General features: G+C 47.8%; 1 protein-coding gene across 3 annotated transcripts in view; it reads right to left on the reverse strand.

Annotated features, from left to right (window-relative positions):
- The window catches only part of ITGB1BP2 (integrin subunit beta 1 binding protein 2), a 75,212-nt gene that overhangs the window by 40,655 nt on the left and 21,892 nt on the right, over positions 1-12,665 (reverse strand). For all 3 annotated transcript variants that reach the window (XM_069747272.1, XM_069747271.1, XM_069747270.1), the window contains exon 2: positions 4,777-4,843. In XM_069747272.1, the coding sequence (XP_069603373.1) occupies positions 4,777-4,843 (67 nt within the window). The remainder of the gene's footprint in view (positions 1-4,776; positions 4,844-12,665) is intronic.

A 12,665-nucleotide genomic window follows, 5' to 3' on the forward strand; every position in this document is an offset into this window, starting at 1 on the left:
TCCAGGCCTGCTCATACTGCAGCCAAGACCTTTCTGACAGCGATCTAGCAAATAGATCCATCACGGCCCTAAAGGCAGGTTCCACAGCTCCGCTGGACATTCCCGGCACGCTGAGTCCAAGTAATGCCTCGGCCCCTGAGACTGATCCCACTGTGAATGGAAAAGGACATCATCAGCATTAGTAGGCTCAGTTGCCTTGCAATCCGCTACAATCCTCAAATTAAGCTTTAGGCCCAAGAAAACCAGGTGCTGCAGTACCCTAACGACTTCTGGAGACGCTGCAGATAACGTATTGATGGCTTCCACGACACTCGCATGCTCGCAAGAAAAACAGATCTTTTTATTCATCACTGTCTCACCCCACACTGACAACGCCACTACTCGAGGAAATAAATGTAGTAGGATCCGGTTTTGTAACAACCCTCGTTCACGCCAATTGAGTGGCCACTCCGCCACCAACGCCTGACCGCCATACCGCAAATTGACACCCCGCTTTTCAATCATGCTAATGAAAAAACCTAGATCTACCGCATTTTCAACTGTCTGAATCCAAATGGATCTGCCATTGTATTCCTCTAAGAAAAGAGCCCACACCTTCAAATCCTGTTTCAACTCCTTAGTCAATCTGATGAAATGTAGGGGAGACTTTACCCCCACCGTCGCCAAAGACAAACGGCGACAAAATGCGCGGCCCATTGGCATAATTCTGCAAGCAAAGTTCAGCTTGCCCAATAAAGATTGCAAATCGTGTAGCGTTATCTTGCGCCGTGTACTTGCCTTTCTAACTTCCTCCCGAAAAGCAACTAACTTGTCATCAGGCAATCTACATTCCATTGCAACAGTATCAATTTCTATGCCTAGAAAACTCAGTGTCGTCACTGGCCCGACAGTTTTATCAGCCGCTAACGGAACTCCGAAACCTTTTGCTACCCTCTCCATCGTGTGCAGTAGAATCGAGCAAACCGCGGACTGTGGCGGGCCTACAAACAAGAAATCGTCAAGATAATGCAAACAAGAATTTAAACCAGATACATCCTTAACAACCCATTCCAAGAATGTACTGAACGCTTCAAAATAGGCGCATGATAGCGAACAGCCCATGGGAAGACAAAGATCAATGAAAAAACCTCCGTCCCAAAAACAGCCTAACAGGTGCATGCTCTCCGGGTGCACTGGTAACAGGCGAAACGCCGCCTCAATATCCGTTTTTGCAATCAAAGCTCCCCTACCACACAACCGTACCAGATTCATTGCTACATCGAAAGACATGTAAGAAACTGCACACAGTTGAGGATCAATACCGTCGTTTACGGACAGACATTTTGGGAAGGATAAATGGTGAATAAGCCTAAATTTGTTAGGCTCCTTCTTCGGAACCACTCCTAGCGGTGACACCCTCAAATTACTAATTGGAGCCGTTGGAAAAGGTCTAGCCATCCTACCCAAATCAACCTCTTTTTTTCAATTTTTCAGAAACAATGCTAGGAAACTGCAGTGCCGATTTTAGATTCTTTCTTAACAAACAAACATCATGCTCAATAAACGGAATTTTAAAACCATGACCAAAACCTTCCCGTAAAAGTGACGCTGCTGCTACATCTGGGTATCTATTTAAATAAACTTCCATCGCGTCCAGCCGCACCGGTGTCTCCCCTTTTTTCAGCACCGTCTCCCCCTCTTGTTTTTCCCCCTCTGAAACATCTAGCCGCCCCGTGAGTGCCCCCACAACTTGAGCATTCGTGCTTGAACTTGCACTTGCTGCCGAACCTACATGTCCCCTCATTAAAGGAGAAACACAGTCCCTTCTGCATTGCGACCGAGTGTCCTGACTGTCCTGAACTCCCGGCGCCCCCTTGAAATGGCTGGGTTCCCTGATTCGCTCTAACCGGTGCCATAACTCTCATCCATAACGCTATATCCTTATGATCCCAACGTATACCTGGTCGTACCGCTTTGCACTGCCTGAACTGCTCGTCGTACCTTAACCATCCTAATCCGCCATATACCCTATAAGCCTCCCCAATTGCGTCCATATAGCAAAAAAGTCCCGAATAATTTTCGGGTGCCTTTTCGCCAATCACACTCGCTAATATAGCAAACGCCTGTAACCAATTAGAAAATGAACGAGGGATCAGACGGTACCTCCTCCTCTCCTCGTCATCTTTTTTGGCATCGTCTCTTCTTAACCTATCCAGATTAAATCTTTCCAACGGTAATAATGAGAAAATATCTACGTAATCCCCCTTCCAGATCTTTTCCTTCACCTCCTCCCTCAAATGTGACCCCAGCGGTCCCTCAAAACATACGTATACTTCGCTCCTAGCGGAATCATCCAAACGCACCGTCTCCTCATTTTCCTTATCTTTGCTAGCCCCTTCACTATGGCCTCCCGCGTCGGCTGACTCCGTCCCCCTTCCTGCTTCACTACCGCCCCCCCCTGATGCAGCTGAGACCGCTGTACCCTGGCCCCCACACTGCGGCACTACCTCAGACCTTGTTAACCCCCCTATCCCCGCTGGCCCTTCCGCGATTCCTAACCACGCCGCTGCAGGTGACCTTCCCCCTTGAGGGCCCCCATACCATATTCTGGCTAAATCTCTAAGGCCATGTAATATTAGGCCCATCCCCCCGCTAGCCCCCCCCCATAAATGACTCCAGTTCCCTACTCTCACTGGGAGCTACGGAGGGGTTAAAGTTAGTAAGTTGCTGGCTCTCACCTGGCTGCCTGGGCGCTGTGAACCCAGCAGCCGAAGGTCCTGGGTCCTGACGAAGGCGCGCTGGTCCCATGCTGGCTCCGTCTGCTGGTGGCTCCGCAGCTCCCGGGTCAACCTGCCTCACCGGCTGCCCACCGCCAGAAGCAGGCGAACCGGCAAGAATTGCTGGGCCCCTCGGAGCTGCCGCCGTAATCTGCAGGGCGCCGCCATCTTGGGGAGGTCTCCACAGGGCGCCGCCATCTTGGTGAAGTCCTTGGTGCTGGTGCGCAGGCGCTGGGCTCCCAGATCCGGCGCCATCTTGCCGGAGACTTCTGGCATGTGGTGCCACACTTCCTGCAGCGGCGCCACCTTGAATGAAGTCCCGGGTGAGTGGCGCCGCTGCAGCGCTGCCGACCGAAGCAGCCGAACGCTGCCCGCTGCTCACCGGAGCCGCCCCCTGGGCTGAAGATCCTCGATGCACCGCACCATCCGGCGTGCTGGGAGACAGGCCGGCCGGCTGCCGGCCGCTGGGTCATCGCCGCACAGGGGCCCGCCCCCTGGCTCCTCGTGCTCCACCACGCCGATCGGGGCCTGCAGGGACGCCGACACCCGCCGCTCCTGGTCCCGTATTCCGTTGCCTCTGTGCCACGGGGGGGGGGGGGGGAACCCGGCCCCTGTTGTAGGTCCCGCCTGTTGGATGGATTCCTCCCAGCCTGCGGGCGGGGAGCAGGGGGGACGCGTCCACCGGCCCTGGCTGGAGGGTCCCTGGAGGGGCTCCGTATGCAGCGCCAGACCCGGGGGGTAGCCTCAGGACTAAGGCGCGCCGGAGGACGGGACCTCCGCGGCCGGAGTCCTGCTGGAGGGGCGATGGAGGCTCCGGCTACCGACCCCTGAAGCAGGCTGTTCACTGAAGCCTGCAGCCAATCTGTCCCTTGGGCGGCTGCTTCCACCCGGAGCTGCTGAAGCAAGGCCTCGACGTCCATCGCTTGGGTACAACGGAGCTTCTCTTCTGTGGCTGGTGAGTACCCAAATGGTTCCCCCCTCACGTGGCCACCCCCTTTTATAAAGTCCCCCCCTTGCCCTGTCTCCGACCCCTCCTTCCTTTTCAAATTCAAAAAACTCCGACCCTCCCCTCAACTCCTGTTAACCCCATAACCCCTCAACCTTCCTAAGAGCTCCCTACTGTCCCACGTCACCCTGTCATGGCGGCCTCCCCTAAGAGCCAGAGGCCCAGTACGGCCTTTCTTGAGTTTCTGTCTCCAGAAAAAGTGTTATATTGCCAATAATGCATTGTTAAATAAAACAACAACATGAAGTTCCTGCTCACTATGTGTGTGGCTGGAGCACATTTTACTTTCACTTTTCAAGCTGACAGACAAGATGCTAAGATCCTAAGTTATAATAAATACCAGTTGTAAGCGGTGTTATCTTTGTTCCTGAATAAATATATATTCACTTTGAACGGCTGGACAGTACAGAGAATAATCCGCTGCCAACAGGTTATGGGCCCAGAGAGCCAGAAACCCAAACACCCAGAGAACACCCTAGAGGAGAGAGAACAACAGTCTACTAAGAAAAAGCAAAGATTGTCACCAGAAGCAACTATGAAGTTCACAGTTTCAAATCTGACTAACCAGAGCTACCAATCCTGGAAATTCAAGGTAAAGACGCTGCTGATAAGAGAAGGTATGTGCAAAATCACACATGAGTCTAGACCTGACCCACTACCAGAAGACTGGGTAGAGAAGGATCAAAAAGCACAAAGCCCCATCTCCCTCAGTATAGATGATAATTAGATTGTGCATGTATGTAAATCTGAAACTGCAAAAGAATGTGGGAACAGCTGCAGAAAATACATGATAGCATAAATCTTAGTAATAAGTTCCATTAAAAGAGAAAACTGTATCAGTCTAAGCTAAGGGCCAAGATATGCATGATTGATAACACAACAAATACACTAGAAATTGTTGGGCGCCTATGGGGCATTGGGGAAGATCTAAAGAATTTCCATATTGCTGTACTACTACTAAGCGGTCTACCAGAGCTGTGATATGGTAATGCAGGGATCCCCAACCTTTCTTACCTTGAGAGCCACATTCCGCTATGAAAGTTGGTCGAGAGCCACATTGCAGATAAAGTCATAGAAAAACCTAGAGAAGGCACAAATAATAACATGCAGATTTTCACTTTCACTCTATCCTTATGTATTTTACTTTATTGTTATGCAAATTGCTTAGTCAAAGAGGACTTGAACTAGTGCCACCTATTGGAAGTAGCAATCTTAAAAGTCAATACCCTTTAACAGTCCCATAAGATGCTTCATATATTATTGGCCCCATATACTGCTCCATATGGAATTGGCCCCATAAGATGCTCCATATAGAATTGACCCCATTAAGAAGCTCCATATAGAATTGACCCCATTAAGAAGCTCCATATAGAATTGGCCCCTTTAAGAAGCTCCATATAGAATTGGCCCCATAAGATGCTCCATGTAGAATTGGCCCCATTAAGAAGCTCCATATAGAATTGGCCCCATAAGAAGCTCCATATAGAATTGGCCCCTTTAAGAAGCTCCATATAGAATTGGCCCCATAAGATGCTCCATGTAGAATTGGCCCCATTAAGAAGCTCCATATAGAATTGACCCCATAAGATGCTCCATATAGAATTGGCCCCATAAGATGCTCCATATAAAATTGACCCCATTAAGAAGCTCTATATAGAATTGGCCCCATTAATAAGCTCCATATATAATTGGCCCCATAAGATGTTCCATATTAAATTGGCCCCATTAAGAAGCTCCATATAGAATTGGTCCCATTACGAAGCTCCATATAGAATTGGCCCCATAAGATGCTCCATATTAAATTGGCCCCATTAAGAAGCTCCATATAGAATTGGTCCCATTACGAAGCTCCATATAGAATTGGCCCCATAAGATGCTCCATATTAAATTGGCCCCATTAAGAAGCTCCATATAGAATTGGCCCCATTACGAAGCTCCATATAGAATTGGCCCCATAAGGTGCTCCATGTAGAATTGGCCCCATAAGATGCTCCATATTAAATTGGCCCCACTAAGAAGCTCCATATATAATTGGCCCCATAAGATGCTCCATGTAGAATTGGCCACATAAGATGCTCCATATAGAATTGGCCCCATTAAGAAGCTCCATATAGAATCTTTTCCCATAAGATGCTCAATGTAGAATTGGCACCATTAACCCCTTCATGACCCAGCCTATTTTGACCTTAAAGACCTTGCCGTTTTTTGCAATTCTGACCAGTGTCCCTTTATGAGGTAATAACTCAGGAACGCTTCAACGGATCCTAGCGGTTCTGAGATTGTTTTTTCGTGACATATTGGGCTTCATGTTAGTGGTAAATTTAGGTCAATAAATTCTGCGTTTATTTGTGATAAAAACGGAAATTTGGCGAAAATTTTGAAAATTTCGCGATTTTCACATTTTGAAATTTTATTCTGTTAAACCAGAGAGATATGTGACACAAAATAGTTAATAAATAACATTTCCCACATGTTTACTTTACATCAGCACAATTTTGGAAACAAAATTTTTTTTTGTTAGGAAGTTAAGGGTTAAAATTTGACCAGCGATTTGTCATTTTTACAACGAAATTTACAAAACCATTTTTTTTAGGGACCACCTCACATTTGAAGTCAGTTTGAGGGGTCTATATGGCTGAAAATACCCAAAAGTGACACCATTCTAAAAACTGCACCCCTCAAGGTACTCAAAACCACATTCAAGAAGTTTATTAACCCTTCAGGTGCTTCACAGCAGCAGAAGCAACATGGAAGGAAAAAATGAACATTTAACTTTTTAGTCACAAAAATTATCTTTTAGCAACAATTTTTTTTATTTTCCCAATGGTAAAAGGAGAAACTGAACCACGAAAGTTGTTGTCCAATTTGTCCTGAGTACGCTGATACCTCATATGTGGGGGTAAACCACTGTTTGGGCGCACGGCAGGGCTTGGAAGGGAAGGAGCGCCATTTGACTTTTTGAATCAAAAATTGGCTCCACTCTTTAGCGGACACCATGTCGCGTTTGGATAGCTCCTGTGTGCCTAAACATTGGCGCTCCCCCACAAGTGACCCCATTTTGGAAACTAGACCCCCCAAGGAACTTATTTAGATGCATAGTGAGCACTTTAAACCCTCAGGTGCTTCACAAATTGATCTGTAAAAATGAAAAAGTACTTTTTTTTAACAAAAAAAAAATTTTTCGCCTCAATTTTTTCATTTTCACATGGGCAGTAGGATAAAATGGATCATAAAATTTGTTGGGCAATTTCTCCCGAGTACGTCGATACCTCATATGTGGGGGTAAACCACTGTTTGGGCACTCGGCAGGGCTCGGAAGGGAAGGCGCGCCATTTGACTTTTTGAATGGAAAATTAGCTCCAATTGTTAGCGGACACCATGTCGCGTTTGGAGAGCCCCTGTGTGCCTAAACATTGGAGCTCCCCCACAAGTGACCCCATTTTGGAAACTAGACCCCCCAAGGAACTTATCTAGATGCATATTGAGCACTTTAAACCCCCAGGTGCTTCACAGAAGTTTATAACGCAGAGCCATGAAAATAAAAAATAATTTTTCTTTCCTCAAAAATGATTTTTTAGCCTGGAATTTCCTATTTTGCCAAGGATAATAGGAGAAATTGGACCCCAAATATTGTTGTCCAGTTTGTCCTGAGTACGCTGATACCCCATATGTGGGGGTAAACTACTGTTTGGGTGCACGGCAGGGCTCGGAAGGGATGGCACGCCATTTGGCTTTTTAAATGGAAAATTAGCTCCAATCATTAGCGGACACCATGTCACGTTTGGAGAGCCCTGTGTGCCTAAACATTGGAGATCCCCCAGAAATGACACAATTTTGGAAACTAGACCCCCAAAGGAACTAATCTAGATGTGTGGTGAGGACTTTGAACCCCCAAGTGCTTCACAGAAGTTTATAACGCAGAGCCATGAAAATAAAAATAAAAAATTATTTTCTCAAAAATGATCTTTTAGCCTGCAATTTTTTATTTTCCCAAGGGTAACAGGAGAAATTTGACCCCAAAAGTTGTTGTCCAGTTTCTCCTGAGTACGCTGATACCCCATATGTGGGGGTAAATCACTGTTTGGGCACATGCCGGGGCTCGGAAGTGTAGTGACGTTTTGAAATGCAGACTTTGATGGAATGCTCTATGGGCGTCACGTTGCGTTTGCAGAGCCCCTGATGTGGCTTAACAGTAGAAACCCCCCACAAGTGACCCCATTTTGGAAACTAGACCCCCAAAGGAACTTATCTAGATGTGTGGTGAGCACTTTGAACCCCCAAGTGCTTCATAGAAGTTTATAATGCAGAGCCGTGAAAATAATAAATACGTTTTCTTTCCTCAAAAATAATTATTTAGCCCAGAATTTTTTATTTTCCCAAGGGTTACAGAAGAAATTGGACCCCAAAAGTTGTTGTCCAGTTTCTCCTGAGTACGCCGATACCCCATATGTGGGGGTAAACCACTGTTTGGGCACATGCCGAGGCTCGGAAGTAAAGTAGTGACGTTTTGAAATGCAGACTTTGATGGAATGCTCTGTGGGCGTCACGTTGCGTTTGCAGAGCCCCTGATGTGGCTTAACAGTAAAAACCCCCCACAAGTGACCCCATTTTGGAAACTAGACCCCCAAAGGAACTTATCTAGATGTGTGGTGAGCACTTTGAACCCCCAAGTGCTTCATAGAAGTTTAGAATGCAGAGCCGTGAAAATAATAAATACGTTTTCTTTCCTCAAAAATAATTATTTAGCCCAGAATTTTTTATTTTCCCAAGGGTTACAGGAGAAATTGGACCCCAAAAGTTGTTGTCCAGTTTCTCCTGAGTACGCTGATACCCCATGAGTGGGGGTAAACCACTGTTTGGGCACACGTCGGGGCTCAGAAGGGAAGTAGTGACTTTTGAAATGCAGACTTTGATGGAATGGTCTGCGGGTGTCACGTTGCGTTTGCAGAGCCCCTGGTGTGCCTAAACAGTAGAAACCCCCACAAGTGACCCCATTTTAGAAACTAGACCCCCCAAGGAACTTATCTAGATATGTGGTGAGCACTTTGAACCCCCAAGTGCTTCACAGACGTTTACAACGCAGAGCCGTGAAAATAAAAAATCATTTTTCTTTCCTCAAAAATTATGTTTTAGCAAGCATTTTTTTTGATTCACAAGGGTAACAGGAGAAATTGGACCCCAGTAATTGTTGCGCAGTTTGTCCTGAGTATGCTGGTACCCCATATGTGGGGGTAAACCACTGTTTGGGCACACGTCAGGGCTCGGAAGTGAGGGAGCCCCATTTGACTTTTTGAATCCGAGATTGGCTGGAATCAATGGTGGCGCCATGTTGCGTTTGGAGACCCCTGATGTGCCTAAACAGTGGTAACCCCTCAATTCTAACTCCAACACTAACCCCAACACACCCCTAACCCTAATCCCAACTGTAGCCATAACCCTAATCACAACCCTAACCACAACCCTAATTCCAACCCTAACCCTAAGGCTATGTGCCCACGTTGCGGATTCGTGTGAGATATTTCCGCACCATTTTTGAAAAATCGGCGGGTAAAAGGCACTGCGTTTTACCTGCGGATTTTCCGCGGATTTCCAGTGTTTTTTGTGCGGATTTTACCTGCGGATTCCTATTGAGGAACAGGTGTAAAACGCTGCGGAATCCGCACAAAGAATTGACATGCTGCGGAAAATACAACGCAGCGTTTCCGCGCGGTATTTTCCGCACCATGGGCACAGCGGATTTGTTTTTTCATATGTTTACATGGTACTGTAAACCTGATGGAACACTGCTGCGAATCCGCAGCGGCCAATCCGCAGCCAAATCCGCACAGTGTGCACATAGCCTAATTCTAAAGGTATGTGCACACGCTGCGGAAAACGCTGCGGATCCGCAGCAGTTTCCCATGAGTTTACAGTTCAATGTAAACCTACGGGAAACAAAAATCGCTGTGCCCATGCTGCGGAAAAACTGCACGGAAACGCAGCGGTTTACATTCCGCAGCATGTCACTTCTTTGTGCGGATTCCGCAGCGGTTTTACAACTGCTCCAATAGAAAATCGCAGTTGTAAAACCGCAGTGAAATGCGCAGAAAAACCGCGGTAAATCCGCCATAAATCCGCAGCGGTTTAGCACTGCGGATTTATCAAATCCGCAGCGGAAAAATCCGCAGAGGACCAGAATACGTGTGCACATACCGAAACCCTACCCCTAGCCCTAACCCTACCCCTACCCCTATTCTAACATTAGTGGAAAAAAAAAAATTTCTTTATTTTTTTATTGTCCCTACCTATGGGGGTGACAAAGGGGGGGGGTCATTTATTATTTTTTTTTATTTTGATCACTGAGATATAATCTATCTCAGTGATCAAAATGCACTTTGGAACGAATCTGCCGGCCGGCAGATTCGGCGGGCGCACTGCGTATGCGCCCGCCATTTTGGAAGATGGCGGCGCCCAGGGAGAAGACGGACGGGACCCCGGCTGGATCGGTAAGTATGATGGGGTGGGGGGGGACCACGGGGGGGAATCGGAGCGCGGGAGGGGTGGAACGGAGCTTGGGGGGCGTGGAACGGAGCACGGGGGGGCTGGAATGGAGCACGGGGGGGTAGATCGGAGCACCGGGGGGGGGGTGGATCGGAGTGCAGGGGGGGTGATTGGAGCACGGGGGGGTGATTGGAGCATGGGGGGAGCGGACAAGAGCACCGGGGGGAGCGGAGCCGGAGCAGTGTACCGGCCAGATCGGGGGGCTGGGGGGGCGATCGGTGGGGTGGGGTGGGGGCACATTAGTATTTCCAGCCATGGCCGATGATATTTCAGCATCGGCCATGGCTGGATTGTAATATTTCACCCGTTATAATAGGTGAAATATTACAAATCGCTCTGATTGGCAGTTTCACTTTCAACAGCCAATCAGAGCGATCGTAGCCACGAGGGGGTGAAGCCACCCCCCCTGGGCTAAACTACCACTCCCCCTGTCCCTGCAGATCGGGTGAAATGGGAGTTAACCCTTTCACCCGATCTGCAGGGACGCGATCTTTCCATGACGCCACATAGGCGTCATGGGTCGGATTGGCACCGACTTTCATGACGCCTACGTGGCGTCATGGGTCGGGAAGGGGTTAAGAAGCTCCATATAGAATTGGTGCCATTAAGAAGCTCCATATAGAATTGGCCCCATAAGATGCTCCATATTAAATTGGCCCCATAAGATGCTCCATATAGAATTAACCCCATATAATGCTCCATATAAGGGCCCCTTCTGATGGTCCCATATATTGCTCCAAATATTAAAAAAAATGAAATACTCACCTCTCGCTGCTTGTCGCTGCTCTGCTCTGGACTCCTCAGCGTCTTCCTGCTCTCTGTGCTGTGATTGCTCAGGCAGAGGGCGCACACTGGTGACATCATCGCGCCCTCTGACCTGAACGTCACAGTCAGAGGATGGAAGACGCTGCAGCACTGGAACCGGGAGAGGTAGGTATTGCAAATGCCAGGGCCCGCAGCAGGCGGGGGGGTCCACTCTCGGGGGCCGGCACCATAGCAGTGTCCCAGGCTGCAAGTGGGCCCCCTGTCTGCTCAGTGCCCCGGCACTTGCCCAGGTGCTGACGCCAGCCCTGGGCGGGTATTACAGGCAGTGGGGCGGCTCCTTGGGGACTTTTTTTCTGTGACCGTCGGCGAACCACATATCAGGAGCAGGCGAGCCACATGTGGCTCGCGAGCTACGGGTTGGGGACCCCTGTGGTAATGAATAGACATTGTCCAGTATTGGACTCCGGCCACAAGAGGTCACTGTTGCCTCTTGAATAGACTATTGCAGACCTCATGGTGTTTTCCAGTTTGACCAGAGAGCTGACTGGAGTAGGACGCTTTACTGCCATCCTGGGAGCTCAGAGTTCAGTGTGTTCCAGAAACTGACCAGAGTACTGGAGAAACATGTACCTGTTCCTGTGACTCCTGTTAGAGGAAATTAATTAATTACTTTGAGGGGACAACTACTGTTGGATGCAGAGTTGGATTCCCCCCAAAGGCATCTGCTGTGACCTCCTGCTACCATGTCAATCTAAAACTACACTTCAGGTGTCTAGTCCAGGATCCAAACATCTGAACGAATGATCAATCAGCCTCATCAGTGACCGGGTTAAGGCCGGTAAGTCCTTCGTTCAGGCCCCATCACAGGGATCGTGCATGCAGACTTAGAGAAACTTTGGTGACAAACGTAGATTTTCAGCTGGAAACATTGGTTGCTAATAGAACTGTACAACCTGATCTAAATGCTCACCTCATTAGGGGCAACTTGTATACTTGTAAGACATAAATTAATAGCCCGCTACGACAATATGACACCAGACAATATAGATTTATAAATATTAACTGGTACTAAGGTAGAGGAAAGACCTATGTAGGATCATAAATATTGGTGCTAACAATCCACACATTATGTAGCCTAGTGAAGACATTGCATAGATAAAAGTGAATATTGTAGATACCATATAGACAGTAAGATCAAACCATCCTCATAACTCATAAATAGCATCAGCAGATACCATAGGAATAGCAGAGTACACGTGTGTGATAAGTATTACCTAGTGTTGGACAAGGGCAAACCCCAACGCCCGTTTCGCGTCGTCTTCTTCTGAACATCATTGAAAATCTTTGGCTAGACCTCCACATAGCAGTGCATGCAAGATGACCCAGGAATCTAGCAGAGCTGGAAGAATTTTCCAAGGAAGAATGGATGAAATCCCTCAAACAAACATTGAAAGACTCCAGGAATGAGCAAGGTCACAATAATCAGAAATGTAATGATTGATGAGAACTTTGTGTCGCTCAAGTTTCATGACATCTTACCAGTAGTCCAGCTGAAGCAACAAAAATCTCAGTCACAGTTTCAAAATAGCAACGAAAAG

The sequence above is a fragment of the Ranitomeya imitator genome, chromosome 2, assembly GCF_032444005.1.
Source record: "Ranitomeya imitator isolate aRanImi1 chromosome 2, aRanImi1.pri, whole genome shotgun sequence".
In the NCBI taxonomy this organism is placed as follows: domain Eukaryota; kingdom Metazoa; phylum Chordata; class Amphibia; order Anura; family Dendrobatidae; genus Ranitomeya; species Ranitomeya imitator.